This window comes from Chanodichthys erythropterus, chromosome 12 (genome assembly GCF_024489055.1).
Source record: "Chanodichthys erythropterus isolate Z2021 chromosome 12, ASM2448905v1, whole genome shotgun sequence".
In the NCBI taxonomy this organism is placed as follows: domain Eukaryota; kingdom Metazoa; phylum Chordata; class Actinopteri; order Cypriniformes; family Xenocyprididae; genus Chanodichthys; species Chanodichthys erythropterus.
In genome coordinates, this window is record NC_090232.1 from 607893 (window position 1) to 627313 (window position 19421).

At 41.3% G+C, this 19421-nt stretch overlaps 1 protein-coding gene across 1 annotated transcript; it reads right to left on the reverse strand.

The window, feature by feature from the left end:
• Window positions 1–1774: 1774 nt before the first annotated feature.
• On the reverse strand, window positions 1775–17827 carry LOC137031547 (interferon-induced protein with tetratricopeptide repeats 5-like). The gene is made up of 7 exons (XM_067402568.1): window positions 17814–17827; window positions 15885–17206; window positions 4298–4464; window positions 4057–4198; window positions 3671–3754; window positions 3423–3576; window positions 1775–1895 (listed from the first exon to the last, which is right to left on the reverse strand). Exons 1-7 carry the CDS (start codon window positions 17825–17827, stop codon window positions 1775–1777), a joined length of 2004 nt encoding a protein of 667 aa, XP_067258669.1.
• Between the last annotated feature and the right edge of the window lie 1594 nt (window positions 17828–19421).

Sequence of the window (19421 nt, forward strand, 5' to 3'; positions counted from 1 at the left end):
TCTCTGGAATAGACAAAGAATATAACTTGCCCTTAGGCGGAGAAGTTCCTGGCAATAACTCTATCGCACAGTCATAGGGACGATGAGGAGGAAGAGAATCAGCCCGAGACTTACTGAACACCTCCTTCAGGTCGTGGTACTCCGCGGGCACGTTAGCCAAATCCACTGCTTCCCCCTGAAACACAGACTCAGAAACATTAACACCAGCAGACAAAAGACAAGACAAATGACACTCCTCGCTCCAGCTAACCACCGATCCGAGGCGCCAATCGATCCTGGGGTTGTGTTTCTGGAGCCAGGTGTGACCTAGAACAATGGGGGATTGAGGTGAGTCCGTGATGTAAAATGAAATCTCCTCCGTATGGTTGCCAGATGTGATGAGAGAAACCGGTACAGTGGTCTGTGTGATGACTGGCAGTCTGTGTCCGTTGAGTGCAAAAGGTGCAATGGGGTGTTTGAGGGAGGTGAGAGGAATGTTGAGTTTAGTAGCCAACTTACAGTCCATAAAACTACCCTCTGCCCCAGAATCCAACAAAGCGTGATGATCAAGTGCGTGGGTGGACCACCGTAGACTCACCGGAAGGAGTGTCGATGTAGATGAGGTCTTCCTGGCAGAGATCCCACCCGATAGTAGCCTCCGTTTTACTATCGGGCTTGGTCTTTTACCGGACAGCGCTGGATGTGATGTTCTTGGCTGCCGCAGTATAAACATAGTCCCAGGGATCTCCGCCTGATCCTCTCCTCCCGGGAGAGCCGAGCTCGCCCCACCTGCATGGGTTCAAGATCTCCCGGTGGGCTGACCGCAACCTCTGAGCGCTGACGCTGAGCCTCCGGTCTGGTCGCGAGAACTGCTCTCCCCCTCCGTCTGGCGGCTTGGTCGAGTCGGTTGTCTACTCTGATGGTGAGGTCGATCAGGCCATTGAGAGAAGTGGGGAGCTCGACGGCGCGGATCTCCTGTTGGATGCGGTCAGCCAACCCATGCAGGAAGTGATCCCACTGCGCCTCTTCGTTCCACTTACACTCCGCCGCCAGGGTGCGGAACTCAATAGAATAGTCGGCTACGGACCTGTCTTCCTGACGTAGGTCCGTGAGAAGTCTAGCCGCCTCCCTCCCGGCGACGGAGCGGTCGAAGACCCGTCTCATCTCCTCCGAAAGGGCGTGGAACGAGGCACAGCAGCTGTCTTGGTTTTCCCACACCGCCGTCCCCCAGAGGGCAGCCCTCCCCGTCAGTAGTGACAAGACGAATGCCACCTTCATTTCCTCGGTGTGAAACGTGCGGGGCTGCAGGGCGAAGTGCAGAGAACAATGAGACAGAAATGATCGACAAAACTTTGGCTCACCCGCATATTTCTCAGGGATGGGGAGGCGTGGTTCGGACTGGGAAATCCCTCCGGAGACGATCGGCGGTGTGGGTGGCGTGGGAGGCGCAGCGGGTGGCGGTTGTTGTTGTCGCTGAGCCTGGAGAGCGAGCTCGGACACCTTCGTCACCATTGCTTGGAAAGCTCGACCCATCTCATCTATCGCCTTGTCTTGGTGATCCATGCGATCAACGGCTCTCTGCAAAAACTCCTCTAGATGAGATGGGGAGCGATCGCCTGCTGCGTCCATGAAGGTCAGATCCTACTGTGATGGCTGGTAAAAGAGGAGGAAGCAATTGCAGGCAATCAGAAGAAGTTTATTGAAATCAGAGTCCAGAATGTGGGCAATGGCAACGAAGGTCTACGGTGGCGTGAGAAGAGCTGGATGGTGAAGTCGCAGGTGAAGGTGAAGACGGTCAATGGATGAAACCAGGAACAGACCGGAACACTGACACGAAGACGACAACACGAATACAATCCAGCACACGAACACGGAAGACGGTAAACCAACTAGGCAGTGGAGACATGAATGAGGATCTGACAACAGACAGAGAGATGAGTGAGTATATGTAGCTGAGTGGAGATGAGGATCAGCTGGAGCGAGACAATCAACACACAGGTGACAACAATCAACCAAACGAGCACATGGAGACTACGTGAGTACAACAACAACACAAAACATGACACGGAGGAAACAATGGATTTCCTACCGTGACAATAGTGTTTTTACTATATAGTGTCTTTAATTTGGAGGAAGAGAAACTTGGGGAGTGACTTTATTGCATTGGGTGTGTCAGTGTCACTTTGCTCACATCTGATTGGCCCAATTTCAATTTGAGATCTCTAACCCAGAACATAATCTGCCCCGGAGCAGGATAGCCGTGGAGCGTAAGTTACCATGGCGATGAACGCCGCTAAAAGTCAAGTTACTGTCATGGTACCTAAAACCCAGGATTGGCGCAAACTAATCTGAAACTTACCCGGCTAGCCAGCTAATCCGGCTTCATGGTACAGGCCCCTGATATGTCACAAAAACACACACACACACACACACACACACACACACACATAAAAATACATTTTTATGCTGTTCACTTTATTTATTTATTTATTTATTTTTTTTGTGCTTTAACACTATTGTTTCTGGTTCAGATGTGATTTCTTCATGTTAAATTAACTTGAAATGGTTACTAGAACTCAGTCAAGTAACCCAATCAAACAGGACTTTCACTTCCCATCATGCTTTGGACCGGGCTGAATTGGGAAAGTAAATGTTGAAATAGTGTTATTTTATGCATTTTTTTTTTTTAGAAAGATGAGACTATGGAGAGACATCTTACTGTTTATTGTTCTATTATGTAAAAGTTCTTGTTATGTTAGTGTTTTTTGGAGATTAGTGTTGTGAAGTGTTGAGCTTGTGTTTGGGTTGAGATCTGCTAACAAGAATTGCCTTTTTTATATAATGAAGCACCACTCTGATAGTGCTTTGGATCAAACCAGTGTCATTTCTAGACTGCCAACACTGATCATCACATGTGTAAATAGTTAGGGTTAGTTTGTTGCTATGTAAGGACAAAACAAAAGGATTAATAATCATAGGATTATATATATATATATATATATATATAATAATAATTATTATTATTATATACTCAGTATATATAGAATTCATCTATTTAAAAAGAATTCATTACAAACAGATTTCCAGGCATTACTTCTTTTTTTCCACAGTTGATGTATTTTGCTTGCTTTTCAAATGTCTCTTGTTTAGTAAAGGTTTTTTTGTTGGATTGCAGTCTTTTTCTGCTGCCATTGTTTTCCTTGGATTTGTTTCTCAGTTCTATGCAATTTTAAGCTTTTCTTGGTTCATTCCATGTTTTACAGGCAACCTCTCTCATGCCAATTCAGATTAGCACAGTTGGTTTTAAATTAATCTAGTTTATTTTAAATCAGGACTCCATAATCCAGTTTTAGTAATCTGTACTTAATCTGTGTTTCAGAAAGCCATTTTTTAAGACACAATTAACTATTCTAGATTAAGGCCTATCCTATCTTAATTTAAACCCTGTCTGGGAAACCGTCGTCACACATGCCACATGCAATCTTTGCCACTTGTAGGTTGGTGGGGGCGATCCCTTCTCCGAGCGACAGGTCAGGTTGATGTTCTGATAGTATTCTGACACCCCTTGAATCAAGCAGATGGGCGGCGATGGAGGCACTGGAACACAACAGGATCATGGTCAAGATTTCATTCACACAGGTTGTTGAAGCATATTCATTTATTATGAATACATATATAATGTAAGAAGTACATCGGGTGAAGTACATTCCAGCTGACGGCTCAGTTTTGATTTGGGGTTTTTCTGTTGTCGGTTTCTTTGTTTCTTTGGCTACAGCTAAGATGTGGATACACATGTTCTAATTTAAGGACAGTGTGTTTAAGATGTCTGTCCTTTATTTGAGGAGGAGCCTGATCCCTAAACCCCAAAGAAGAAAACCTGTTGTGACATGAGGTAAGGACATAGGAAACTAGCATTGTCAGCAATGGAGTGTTGAACCTAAGTTTCACTTGTGAATTCCATACTAAATGTATTCATAAGTATCTCTCTGAAGAGTTCAGTGTGTGTTACCTAAGACTACGAGATTGGCCGTGTCAAACACAGCGTCCTCTTCACTATTCAAAACCTCGACTCATAACTGCGCGTGTCTGCGTTAGCGGTTCTCAGGAGCTGCAGGTCGGCTTTTCCTTTCGAGATATCCTGTAATAGCATCACCCTGCCTTTATACTTCCTCTGCACCTTAGAAAATCCAGTGGAACTTCGGTAAGTGACGATGCTGATCTGTGAAAAAAACAGTACAAGTGCAAAACATGAACGCACATCAACACGAGCTCTAGTGTTAGTGATGCTAGATCAAACTGATTGTTAGTTTTCTATTACCTGTGGATCTCCCGGCACATCTGGAGATGCTGTCCATGATATTTGGATATCTGAATCTGGTGGTTGGGGTGTAAATTTGCAGGGTATCGTCGCATCATCACCCCTGGCATTCTTATATATTGTCTGTGGGATATCTACAGTCATGGCTGAAGACGTCTCCTGCACTCCTGTGAAACACACAAACACCTCATGAAACTAGCACACATTCAGCGAAACAGAAGTCTATGTGGACCAAACTGTGAGTCATTTTTCATTTCTATGAACTTATGATAGCAACCTGAATCGTAACAAAGCACTGTTTGCCAGAGGAGAACTGGCCCCCCCGACTAAGCCTGGTTTCTCCCAAGGTTTTTTTTCCTCCATTTTAACACCTGTTTGCCACCTGATGTCACTTGTTGGAGTTTGGGTTCCTTGCCGCTGTCGCCTTTGCCTTGCTTAGTTGGGGACACTTGACATTTGATATTCAACAGTGTTTTGATCTGCCTGCATTGACACTATTCTTTAAGAGCTGCTGTGCAGCCAAATTATGTACCAGTTATCACTGTAAAGCTGCTTTGACACAATCTGCATTTAAACAGCGCTATATAAATAAAGGTGACTTGACTTTTGTCAGTCATACTTCAGCATCTGCAAAACACCTGGTAAACGTGCCATTGCCTCCCTGTCAGAGTCTGCGTTTAGCTTTTTAGTTTTGCTTTATGCAAAAATACTCATTCACTAATTCACCAATAAATTTCCATTGGTAAACATTTTATGGATAGAATTACCAGATTCACTGCAGCACGCAAGTTCACGCTGACTCAAAAACTTTGCATGGAAATGAGCGTTGCGTACAGTTTTCTGGCATATGATCATTTGATAAATGAGGACCAATATGTGTAATGTACTTGCATGTACTGACATGTGCAACATTACATTTAGATTACTGTAAAACTGTCTGTATTTTAGAGAGTAATGGAGATGGAGGCCAGGCGAAATGCACATACTTTTATCTTTGTGGATGAAGCTGGATTCAAAAACACGGTGTGGGTGTGGGCCTGAGCCGGCTTACTTGGTGATGTACAGAAATACATAGGCTATGTCTATTAAACTTTTAAAATTATGATCACACCAGAAAGCTGTTTTGTATGAGAAGTCACAGTCAATTGCTCGAGTATGATTCGCTTTATGACACTTCTCATTCATTTCTATGGTATAGCTGCAAACAGTGATTGACTGTTGCATAACTCTGAACGAAATTCAGTGATGTCAAGGCTGTAATGTGATTTAATAGAGGAAACTGCGAAAACGCGAGTAAAACAAACACTAAAGGTTGGACTCGAAAGTGGGTATTTGGACAAGGCTTTTATTTGTCCCTGTTAGGGGAAAATTGGGCAATTCAGGTAAAGCTGCAAAACAAAACACCCACATCAAACACAATCACACAGTCATGTCCTTTAAATCAGAATTCAACAGCCTTGTAGCCAAAGGAACAAATAACTTCCTATAGCGGCTGAATCTAAACCGTCGACCAGATGGAAATAACTCATCTTCACAATAAAGCACATGAGATGGGTCCAGAGTCATTTTCCTTGCCTGTTTAAAAGTACATTTGAACCCATAGTGTACTACAAGTGGTAGCTAAATATATTTTTAAATACAGAGATAGTATATTAAAAGCACATTTTAGTTCATATTTCATCCTGTCTCAATATAGCACATTTTGACAGTAGTGTGTGAAAAAAATATCACTTTAAGCAGGGACGTGCACAGGAATTTTGAGGGGCAGTTGCTCTGACCTAAAAAAAAGGGCACCCCCCCGCCCCCCCCCCCAAAAAAAAAAAAAAAAACACGGTCTATATGGTATAAGCGGAATAATTGACTCCGCTTCGAGTCGTGACCGAATCACCACCTCAGGTGTGCATTATTTTTCTAATAATTCAACGGCCCCTTACTTGAATCACATCTTAAATAGTGTTTTGACATCGCCAACCCAAGTGCATTTTACCTCAAACTTGCGTCTAGTTAACTAGCAATCGCTTCTCGGGTCGACATTAACACACTGACAAAATTATATTCAGTATTAAAAATATTTTTATACCACTTTTTAATGTGTGATTGTGTAAAGGTTTTCACGAGATACCAACCTTTCGCGAACTTGCTTCCAACATGGAGGCGCGGTGTGCACGGAGGGGTGGGGCTGTGCGCGCGCGAGTATGTGAGAGAGACGCGTGAGTGAGAGACGCAGGGAAATGAAATGCAGCTGAACGTTTGCTCTATGAAAGACATTGACAAAGATGAAAACTAAGAACATTTAATCTATAATTTTATTTTATTTTAGTTAGTTTTGCCAAACACACATTACAGTTTTGGTTAGTTATCGTTTTTTTGTAATGCCTCGTTTTTATTTTTATTTCAGTTAACGACGATGTTTTTTCCCACCTAGTTTTCGTTCGTTTTCGTTAACGATTATAACCTTACTCACCTTTCCGACAATGTTAAGTCGTCTCACCCGACAACCGCGACAATCTCCTTCTAGTACCGCTCATGCAGGCTCAGCTCAGGTGCCGGTCGCGTGCAGCGCTGCAGCCAAGTAAACAGAGTTTGCCCTTCCCCTACTGACTTTCACTTTCGGACGGGTGCCCGAATATGGAAGTGAATGAGGCTTTGCGATTTTTTATTTTTTATCTAGGCCTACGTGAAATTCTGCATCCATTGTACGATTTTTTTTAATTTTTTTCCACCTCGGAAGGGCAACGTAAGTCGAGAAGGGCATATGGGCAGTTGCCCGGGCAACCTGAGCAACCCCCCTGTGCACGTCCCTGACTTTAAGTACATTGTAGAAGTGTACTTTTTTTTTTTTCCTGGGTATGCTTGTTTCCCGGAGTTTTGACGTGTTTTATACACTCGGTATTAATTCTGTGCACTGCACCCCCAGCCTAAAACATCTTCCCACGCCTGTTCACAGATTCAAACAGATTAAAGCTTACTTACCGCTGAACAGCAGACAAATCCCAAATATTCCCAGTATTGCTGCCATCTCTTGGTGTCAGTGTCACAGGAATGAGAGGAACCGCAGGTGTAAAAGACACTGAAACTCACTCAGGAAGTCAACGAGACACCAGAACATGAACAGTAAAGTCCCACCCAGCGTTGATCTCATCTTGCCCTGTTAATCTTGTGTATCTCACAGTTTCATGTTAGAAAAGCCACACAGACCATATTGACAAACACACACACACACACAGAAACGCCACAAAAGTTAGTGTGTGTTAAATAAGGAAACAAAACTAGACAGTTGTCTGAATATATACAATATATATGATTGACCTAGTAACAGAGAATTTTACATATGAATAACTAATCATATTAGAGAAAAATGATGTAATGAATCATGTCACCTTTCTTTATAAACTGTTGTACTTTTTTGTTTGGGAGGATTCTATCAGAAATTGGTCTCAGATCCTCCTGAACATGATTAAAGTATATTCAAAAGCATTGTAAGGAGTGTGTCTGGTCACTGTGCAGCAGGTTAGTGGACACTGGAGACCTTATTCCTGTCCTGTTAGCTGAATCATGACGACGAAGATCAAATACTAACTTGTTTAATGAACATGAAGAGAATACAGTAGATGAAGGCATAGAGCAACATAACATTAACTACTCACATACAGACGAGAACTGACATGAGCTGAATGACACACAGAGTATAAATACACTGGGAAACTGAATGACAGACAGCTGAACGTTATCTGTAACCAAGTAGATTAACTAAGATGCCATTAGAACTAAACTGAAACGAAACACACAGGAGTAAAACTAAACCAAAACACAACATAATCCTGACAATTCCCAAGTGATAGTGTTCATAAGAAGCGAGACGTCGTCCTGCTCAGCATGTTGTTGACTGGAGACGCCCCAGCTTAATAGAAGATCAGTTACAGCTGCAAGAAAAAGTATGTGAACCACTTGCAGAATCTCATACAAAATGCATGTTATTTTTTAGTTAGTACTGTCCTGAGTAAGATATTTTACATAAAAGATGTTTACATATAATCCACAAGACAAAAAATGTATTAAAATAACCCCATTCATAAGTATGTGAAGCATTGATTCTCAATACTGTGTGTGGTTTCCTGATGATCCACGACTGTTTTGTGTTTTGTGATGGTTGTTCATGAGTCTCTTGTTTGTTCTGAGCAGTTAAACTGAGCTCTGTTCTTCAGAAAAATCCTCCAGATCCTGCAGATTCATCAGTTTTTAAGCATTTTTGCATAATTGAACCCTTTCCAGCCGTGACTGAATGATTTTGAGATTCATCTTTTCACACTGAGGACGACTGAGGGACTCAAACTCAACTATTAAAAAAGTTTCAAACATTCACTGATGCTCCTGAAGGAAACACGATGCATTAAGAGTCGGGGGGGTGAAAACTTTTGAACAGGATGAAGATGTCACAATTTTTCTTATTATATTTAAATATCGTTGTTTTTCATTTAGTACTGCCCTTCGGAAGCAACAGAAGATATTTGCATGTTTCACGGAAGAAAAATCAAGTACAATTTACCTTGATATTTGAATTCAAAAGTTTTCACCCCTCAACTCTTAATGCATCGTGTTTCCTTCTGGAGCATCAGTGAATGTTTGAACCTTTTTTAATAGTTGAGTTTGAGTCCCTCAGTCGTCCTCAGTGTGAAAAGATGAATCTCAAAATCATTCAGTCACTGCTGGAAAGGGTTCAAATATGCAAAAGATGCTTGAAAACTGATGAATCTGCAGGATCTGGAGGATTTTTCTGAAGATCAGAGCTCAGTTTAACTGCTCAGAACAAACAAGAGACTCATGAACAACCATCACAAAACACACAAACAGTCGTGGATCATCAGGTGACCACACACAGTATTGAGAATCAGTGCTTCACATACTTATGAATGGGGTTATTTTAATAAATTCAGCTTTTTTTTCTTGTGAACTAAATTCAAACATCTTTTATGTAAAATATCTTACTCAGGACAGTACTAAATAAAAATAACATGCATTTTGTATGATCTCTTATTTTATTAAAATTATTCACATTTTTAAATAAATAAAAATGTTTTTTTGAAAAGTTCACAGCCCCTTTAACACACTCTGCCATCTTGGATGATTGAGAGATTTCATCTGGTCATCATGAAATTTGTAACATTTATCATCGGCATAGCAGTGGAAACTATAGAGTTCCTCAGGGATGACGTGTTTTTGTAGGCCAACCCGGAAGTTAGCGGCGCACGGGTTCCCTCGGTAGAAAGCCTATGCATTTTTCCCATAGACTTTTGGAAAATCGCAGAAAATAAGCTCTGTGCTTAACAAAGGGTTATGACACTTACACGTTTTGTCTATCAAGATAATCTTTACAAGTTAACACAACTGTGACGAGCAGGGCGGGCGAGAGCCGTGAGGGAACGGCGCGAGGCCGGTGACGCGAGTGATAATGAGCGTCACCTGTGAGGCGTGCCGGCCTCGAGTCTCTCACGGAGGAGCTCCGGAGGCATAAAAGGAGGAGCGACATCAGTGAAGGACGAGAGAGGACCAGGCCTGGACTTTATTTTATGTTTTATTATGTTTGTGTGGCCGGCAGACGTCCGCGAGGGTCTGCCGGCATTACTTTCGTTTTGTTTGTTTATTTTATATTAAAGTTTTGTTGAATGTTCGCCGGTTCCCGCCTCCTTCTTCCCACATCTACTAACCTTGTTACAACAACATTTATAGATTTTGAAGCCTAAATAAAGTGGTCAGATATAAAAGGCTAACAGTAGGCTATAAACGGACTACAGCACACCATGGTCGCGGATCAACGTCGTCACCACCAAGCGTCCTCAAACTTTATTTAGAAAACAACTTTATTTCAAAAACATTCTCGCCGATTATGATCTGTGCTGTTATGAATACTTATCCCCTTTTTCATGAGAAATGCTGTCCAAATGTCCCGTTTTTAATGATGGCGTCTAAAGTCCCCGCCAAAGGAAGTAGTCCCTTTTAGCAACTTGTTAGCAACTGCCGTTTTTAAGACACAGTAAAAGTTTAAAAAATCACACGTGGGTTATAACTGGTGTGTTTTATGTCATAGATCAAAACGTGAAAGTATTTAGAGGCTTTGTTAACCACAGACCTTATTTCAGGCGATTTAGCAAAAACCCATTCAAAAAAACAATAGACTTTACAGCGTTGGAACCGGAAGTCCTAAAATGCTAACTCGCTTCCAGGTTTTCCCTTCAAAAACGCGTCATCCCTGGGGCACTCTATTTCCATGTTTTCTAATAATATTACCAATGGGCAGCATGTATTTTGAAAATAGCAGAGGGCCTAAAACAGACCCTTGAGGCACTCCATAATTTACTGACGTTAACTTGGATAATTCTCATTTAAATAAACAAACTGGTAGGAACGATCTAACCCACCCTAATGCCTGTCCCTGAATACCAGAGTAATTTTGTAGTCAATCTAAGAGTATTTTATGATCGAACGCAGCACTGAGATCAAGTAACATTAGTACTGAGACACAGCCTTGGTCTGAAGCGAGAAGTCATTTGTCATTTTTCAGGATCTCATTCATTGTGATGGAGATCTGGGCTCATCAGCTCCCTCTATAGAGTGGTGTAGGTATGATGGAAAATTTTAGGTCAAAACATGGAAATGATCCGGTTCCATCGTCCTGAAGTCAAAGGGTTTTGGAATGGGAATTTGGTTAAATGCTGAAATAAGGCCCAAGGTTAACACAAGCTCAAGATCTACGGCATAAAATGCATCAGTATTACAGCACTTTAGCTGTTACGTCTTTAACAAGTGGCTAAATCAGGTGAAAATCATCACGCCGAACAGGTGAGCTCAGTCCATTTTTACAGCCTCATTACGCTTATAATTGAGCTCGTATAAAGCTATTCTAACTCAAACTTTCAGGGAAAATGTTTTTTAGATAAAAACTGTAAGAGGTGTGGGAAGCTTTAGTGTCCGAGACGTTGACATTGCGCGACTGTAGTGTAGTTTGCTTACAGCCTAGCTTTAGTTTTGAGGGAACGGCATCAAACCACTCTATAAACATTCACCTGGCATCATTTTTCACTCACAGCGCTCTAGATTGATCCAAATGACACTCTGTGAGTCTGGGTCATGAGCTCTGATTGGCTGATTGGAGCTGATTGGTGATAATGGAGGCCGTAATGAGCGTGTCCTCGTGTGTCCGAGAGATTGTCCGTGTCACATGCTGATGAAGCGGTTAATGCCCCTCGGTTCTGTCAGCGCAGTAAATTGACTTCATTAAGGAGCATCTCTCATCCTCGTCTGAGTAATGAAGAGCTGGAATGTGCCGACGCTCCGGAATGAGAGCGAGGAGGAGGAGAGGAATGACAATTCTTCCATTATTATCTTCCTTTCATCTTCCATTAGTGCCAAAGTCATTACTGTAAACCACAACAAAGACAAAAGCTATTTTTTCATTGACTGAAATAAAAATAACATTGCTGAGAAAATGTAAATTAAACTAAAACACAATAAAATAATTACGGCTTCATGTCCTCACATGATTAAATTCACCATTAATGTAAAACAAACATGACTTACCAACAAAACTAAACTAAACTGGAGTGAAAAAGTGACTAAATAGAAATACAAATTAAATGTGAAAGTGTAATAATCTGGCTCTGTCCTTGTGATTTCAGTGGAAATGATCAGATATTTGCTACTGAACAAAACTCTGGAGCTTCTGATCCAAACTCTATGAGACGTCAATCATCAGCCGTCTGTGTCAGCTCAGTCATGTGACACATCATCAGATTTGATCAGATCAAGCGTTTGTCTGATTCTTTCTTGCTTCTGCTCGAGTTCTGATGGGATCGTATGGTGCATTAATGGGAGTGATGTGAGGATTCGTCTGTGTGTCACACTCACGCCGTCACACGACTGATGTCTGTCATTTCAGCACTAAACTGGAAGTGAATTTAGGCTCATGAATATGAATTTTTGATGTTGTGGCTCAAGCCTCACAGAGCCTTTAGTCACGTGATCTAATTAATATTGAGCGGGTCCTGATCTTATTGCTCCATCATGTGTCTGAGAGAGATCTGGAGTCGCTCCGACCGACCGCACGTCATTCACTGCGTTTGTTATCTCAAAAGCCCAGACATTTCACACAAAATGAAATTGATTTGATTTTATACACTACGGAGAAATAATACAAACAAAAGCTGTTCTTCCTCAGTGTTTCTGTCTTGTTTTCCAGCACAAATATCGAAACATTCTTAAATCAAGATACATTTACTGAAGAAGAGAAATGACTGAAGATATTAAACCAAGTTTTCTGAAAATGCATCAAAATGAAGTGAGTTTGAGTTTAAAACAAGAGCAATTATCTGTCAGTGGGTTCAAAAGGGAAAACAAGTGTATTTCTCCATCTGTGAGACTCAACTGTTGCTGTGGCAACAAGATTCAGGAAATATTACAGCTGATATCAATGGTTCATGTTTCATGCATGCGCTGAAGAGATTTGAGCCCCTTCACTTTAGATTTAACAGCAGCCCTTAAATGTCAAAACTTCAGCAAAAATAACAACGCTGAGAGGATTATCGTCTCCCATATCCCGTTGAGTTAAGAATAAATCATACATTAAATTATAAATTGTAAATCCAGTGCCTAACAGTCAAGGTTTCCCAGAAAATTTCACTCTGCTTCAGCCAATCGGACGCCTGCAGCAGATTGTCTCAATTCATCTACTCACACTACGCCCTAAAAGTATGTACTAAATGAGCAAAAGTACATACTTCTGAGTGTGCATCAGAAGAGTGGACAAGCTTTGGGACAAACTGTCAATCATGAAACAATCCTCCACATTTCATTCACAGTAATTTCCTCCCATACTGGAGAGCAATGCCCTCTTCGGGAGCAGTGACCTTTGGCGTACTCTTTTCATCACGCCATGCTGCGGGACACACTGATTCTGCTCTCACACACCGCTGAGGACGGATGAATGCGTCTTTCATTGGCTCTATGTCTTTAATAAACAGCTAAAGGTCATTCGTTGTGTTCTTCAGAGACTCGTGCCACCGTGAGTCAGTGTGAAAGAGCCTCGGTGAACCGGATCACGTGACGAGTTTATTTGCTGCTGTTAGTTCATGTGTTTGAGAGAGAGAGAGAGATGAATGAAAACCAGACTTTAATGTTCTCGCAGCGTGTGTGTGTTTTACAGCAGGTGTCACTCAAACATCATGATGAACTAACGTGTTTTCCATGAATCTAGATTAAAGTCTGATTAATCTATAGACCTTCTGTAGCCTGAAGCATAATAATTATTTTCATTCACAGACAAACCCCACCGACTAAAATATTTTATTTTGTCTTTGATCATTTTTCTGCACATTTTCTGCATTGCATTAAATCATTGGTCTGATAGATATTAATGAATGATGAATATATAAATATAGATATTTATCCTGTTGTACAGCACAATGGCCGACTGCTGTTGTTCTCATTGTGCTATATAAATACAATTCTGATTTATTGATTGATTGATATGTTTTTTCTTTTGTCTATATCTCATAGCTACAGGTTGCCAGGTGGTTGCTAGGGTGTTGCTAGGGTGTTCTGGTTGCTATGGTGTTCTGAATGGTTGGTGTGTAGTTGCTCAGGTGTGTGTTATTTTGCTGGTCTGTAGTTCACTGGCTAGTGTTCACTCATGAGTCGTCATGTCAGAAACGGACGTTGCTATGCTGTAACAGACTGTGTGATGCGTCATCATTAGCCGCACTGACCAATCACAAACACCGAAGCATGACACACAGGACACAACAGATGAGGACGCATTCAACACATCCCATGAAACGCACCATCTGACATGAGCCGTTTCTCGCTGCGTTCAGTGTTTGAGCGAGGATCCGAGTGAATCAGCGCTGGCGTTTGAGAGTTAAAGGTCAAGTGTGTTAAAACAGCAGCAGCAATGGTTAAAAACCACTTCAGATCAGAAACATCTCGTGTAAATGTGCTCAGAGCGGCTGCAAGGGAGTCACAGATTTGCTTTGAAGACACTGCTGTGTTCATCTGATGGTGTTGATCTGTCCATCTGTGGATCTGTCATCTAGTGGGTAGCCAGCTGCCAGTATTTCATTGTAATTTTACAACTAAAAGTTTCACTAAAATACAGTATATCCATTATTCCAGATCAACATATCGTGTGGGCTAAAGTTGAAAAACATTGAATGCGAGTAACTCCACAGCGACACGTGAATGACGTGAGATGTTTGTCTGGACGTTCACTCACAACTGCAGCATCTGTGCGAAACTTTTCCTACATAATAACAGCACTGAAGAGAGGCTTCTGTTCTTTTCAGCAGATTCTTCTACTCTGGATCATCTTTTATTTCACTAAAGCAAAGCTGTTTGAACAAAGAGTCAACACAGATTTTACGTTATCTGTTTTAATAGATTTTAATACATTAGTTTTTACCCACAAAAACACAATTTTCCATAATAATAACAAATGAATAATTCAAACAGATTCATAACAAGGTAAAAAGTGAAATTTCAGAGATAACAATATTCTCACCATTAATCTGCATATACGAAAGTTGATAAACAAGGAATTCACCAATCCAATTTTTAAAATGTAAACTATATTATTGTACATTGAAAACTATAAAAGTATTAATTATTTTCTGAGTAGCGCTAATAAAATGTTCATGAAAATCACAGTCTGTAGGTGTTGTCACGGTTGATCAATCCGCTGTCTCATTCTGGTGTCTGTGTGTTTGTGTGTGTGTGTCTGGTTGATGGTTCTGTGTGGGTGTCGCCGCTGATTGTTGATCAGCGGCAGCTGTGTGCAATCACTATCTGCCTATTTAACACCTTGTCTTTCGTCTCGTGTTTGTCAGATCGTTGTTTGGAATCCTGGTGTTGTGTCCTGTGCTCTCTCGTGTTAGTTTGTTCCCCGGAGTGGATTACCTCGTCGTTGTTTCCTGTTCCTGTTCTCCGTCGGACTCTCACTTTGGATTGCACTCACGGATTCGGACGCACGGACTCACGACACCATCTCACCTCACCACAGGATTTCCAGCTGCCCATCGAAGTCCCTGCGTCACCACTCTCCTGCTACTGTCTCTCCTCGTTTAATGACTTACTCTGGTGTGAAGCTCTAATAAAGAGATTAACTTGCACTTGCATCTGTCATTCTTCCCATGACAGGTGTGGCACGCACACTGTTCTTCACTTAAAGATCTTGCGCCGCACGCTCTGGCGAAAGAGTGCAGAGATATTATTCATTTTGTTGTGTGTATGAATGCTCTGGCAATATCTGTATAAAAATAATGCCAAAAATATGCTTTGAAATTTACACTGGAAATAGAGAGAGAGAGAGAGAGAGGTGAGGTTGTAAATTTAAATGGACATAGTTTGGGCAAATTACTAGCTGGCGGCAGCACACACGTTATTCGTTAAAACAATCTTGATTTATTAACATTAAAATGAAAAGTACGAAATATTTTTGTCTGTTTTTTAAATCACTAATTATACATCACTGTAGAAAGTCCCCTAACATCTCGCTCTGCTGGTTGCTGAAGTGATTTTAGCATTTCTTTGGCCTTCTGACCATTTGGGTTGTGCTTAAGGTGTTTCTCTACAGTAAGCTGAAGTAATCCCAGTATTTCTTTGGCCGTCTGATCATCTGGGTTACAGCTCTTACGTTTATCTGCAATTTTCTTTAGATTCCAAGCACTTTTCTTGCTCTCACCCGTTCGCGGATACATTGTCAAACACTGCTTGTAGTGTTTGATTGCTAAATCCTCACATCTTTTGCTGTACAGCTGGAACTGAGCATAGTCAAAATCGACCGTATTCAGGTGCTCATTATTCTTTTCAGCTGTCTCAAATGCTTTCCTAAACAATTCCTCTGCCTTGTCCAGCTCACGTCTCTCTCCGTACTGAACAGCCAGCGCACTCATGGCAACGATGCAGGAAGGTTTCAGTTGAGTTGCCATTTCTAAGTGGTAGATGCTTTGATTTCGAGCCTTATCTATCTCAGACTTGTCTTGTTTTTCTTTGTTTAAAATAATTTTCTTGGTCTTGTAGCACACTCCTAACTGATGATGTATGAAGTATGAATTTGTTGATTTAAGCGCTTTCTTTAGTATCTCAATGGCGCTGTCTACAGACCCATGATCCCTGTAGAATATCGCAGCATATTTCAGTACGTCCGGATGATCTGGAGATTCATTCAGAGCTGTCTCAACCAGCTTCTCAGCCTCATTCATGAAGCTCTTGGGACATGACAGAAGTTTAATTGCTAGAAGAACCTTTAGGACACCATCATTTGGGTTAAGATCAATGGCCCGCCTCAGCTGATTGACTGCAGGTGAATCTACAGTACAAGATATGCCAGGTTCAGTGCGATACAGAGCGATGGCATACCCAGCATTCAACTCGCTGTTGTATGGATCTCGCTCCACAGCCTTCTGGAAAACTTCTACGGCTTGGGGATAATATTTTTGAGAGAATTTAAGAAAGGCCCAACCCTTCTCATGAAGCACCTCTGGAACTGGTTCGGTTTGTAAAGTTTCCTTTATTTCCTCAAGCTTCTCCAGGTAACTTTGACACTCTAGGAAGTTCTCCCTGTGGAAATATACCCAGGCAAGGTTTCCATAAGTGACAATCAGGGACTTTTCACAGTTGTCACCAAGGTTTTCTTTAACGAGTCTTTCAGACTCCAGCAGGTTGGTCAGGGCTTCTTGTGTGTGCTCCAGAAGAAATTTCACATAACCTATAGAGCACAGCGCCCGGGCAGCTCCTGACAGATCCAGACGGACCTGTTCCTGGAGTCTGCTGGGGAGGTTATGTAAGTCCAGATCATCTTTGTTGAGGTCCCATGTGAAGTGACACTCCAGCTGATCCAGTTTCATTTCTAAACTGTCCTGACTTGAGCTGAAAGATGAAAATGAGACATTATTCTTTTTAACAAAATGCCTTCAAGTCCGGAGCTACAAGCACGTCCTGATATTGCTGAGTTAGATCAACATATTCTGTTGATCCTGGAACAACATTCTAGTCTGAAAATTTAGCCTTAACCCTATTCCTACCCCTAAACCTAACCCTACCCATAAGTTATCCCAAAAATCAGAGGGAAATGACAGATGAATAACACTGATGTAGAAGCACCAATTCATGATTTTAAGCCTAAACTTGACATAATCTGTAAACTTGTCCCTCAAATCTGATTGGTTGAGTTGAATGTTGACCCAGGAACATGTTGAACTCAGCAATATCAGGTTATGCAGAGCTACAACTGCACAGCCTATTAGATACTTTTATTAGTTTGAGTAGATGATACTTATTACATTAACTCTATATCTTAAACATTTTCACTGATTTCTTAAATAATGTAGACAAGAAAACTGAGGCAGGTCGCCCTGACCTGATTTCAAACTCGTTTGCTAGCATTGCTACTTCTCATTTAGTTGTAAAGAATTAAAAATTAAATGTAGATAAATTCAGTTGTATATTTGGAAACAAAAGCAGCACTCACCTCATCTCTGACATCTTTTTCTTTTTACGTTAGGAATAAAGAACAGGTATGTTTCACAAGCTCGTCCAGCGCAGTACTTTCAGTTTTCATCATGCCTTTAAACTTTTTATTAAGTCACACCTTCAGATTCTTTAACCAATGGTTTAATGTTCCTGTGTAAAATGTGTCAGAAATTAGCCTAACAATTAACATCCTGGAATTTGGTCAGTCCAGTTGAACTTGCTGCAAACTGAACATTATGTCCTATGGGAATCTCTGTAGCCTACAAGGTTCAGACGTGTTCATGGATGACTTATACTGTCAACTGCAGACTCATTTTGGACATCATTTATAGTGCTTCTGGAACTTAAATTACACTCTTTTGATTAATAGCAACATAACATAAATCCCGCGACATCCGCCTTTGATCTCATAGATGTATGATCCTAAACGAGAAGAGAGATGCACTTCTTTCACTCCCCGCCCATTTTCACCTACATTTTTAGACAGGACGAGACACATCTTAAATGAGCCGCAGAATCCCATTGGTAGTCGGCATGTTACATCACTGCTCATTTGCATAAAGGTGAGATTCTGCTAGAGAAACCAACAATATAAGGACCGTCAGTGTGAAAGTCCTTGACTTCTGCATTGTTTTCATAGTCACACAACTATATGTTTCAGAAATGTGATTTATCACGATAACAGTGCAGAAATCAGACACTGAAATCATTCTGCGTGGCATTAAAACGCAGTCCTTTTGTGCAGCTAAACGCATGTTCACGTCATTCATTTTTGAAGAGGTTTTGGTGAATGATTTATCATCTGTCTCATTTATTCATCAAACCTTTAATGCTCATCTGCAGAATGTTAACTATGAGGCCGTGAGTAACGGAGCGTCTGAAGGTTTGTTCTGTGGCGTTTCTCTCCAGACGCTCGTTCCTAAAGCAATTATCCACTGATGTACGCTGGAGCTGAAGCTGAGGCTCAATGTCACCAATGATCTTCCACTCTCAGCACGAATCAAGACTTGAGAAGCAGAATTATGTAAGAGAATTACATTTGAGTTTATCAAGCCAGATGATCTTGTTTAAAGGATTTTTAGAGGTTTTTACTGTAAAATGGGAAGAAATACTAAGATTAATAAGTCGTCTTATCATGCACAGTTTTGAAGTCTCTCTGGCAGGTTTATGAGGAATCATCATGAAGAATCAAACTTCAAAGATTCAGATGAATCACGTGAGAGTGAATCAGCACAAGCTTCAGATCCATAAAGACAAACATCACTGGCTTCTGTGCGGCGCTGAAGACATCCATAGTGACAGATACTCAAGGGCACACAGAGAGAGAGGGAGAGAGAGAGAGAGATAGAGAGAGACTCAGAGAGAGAGAGAGAGAGCGGAGGGAACAGCTTGTTCATCTCTCATTAAACTGCAGCATTTGCTCATTCTACACGTTTGCACTGGGTGATAATTGTCTGCTGAAGGGCAATGTTTCAAATCTGAATTAATACAAGCTGAAAAGAGGCAGGAAACACTCCAGAACTATCAAACCATAAAACGAGAAAGCTCTTTATACAAAAAATAAATCGTTTTACTTCATGTGGACTGAAGCGGCCCGTCCACGAGG

Excerpts from the sequence above, each read along its gene's own strand:
- LOC137031547 (XM_067402568.1), bottom strand. Across the intron at positions 4,465-15,884 it reads CCTTAAGCACAACCCAAATG|GAGTGCAGGAGACGTCTTCA; the intron begins GTCAGAAGGCCA and ends TGTGTTTCACAG. Across the intron at positions 3,577-3,670 it reads TGGAATGTACTTCACCCGAT|TGCCTCCATCGCCGCCCATC; the intron begins GTACTTCTTACA and ends GTTGTGTTCCAG.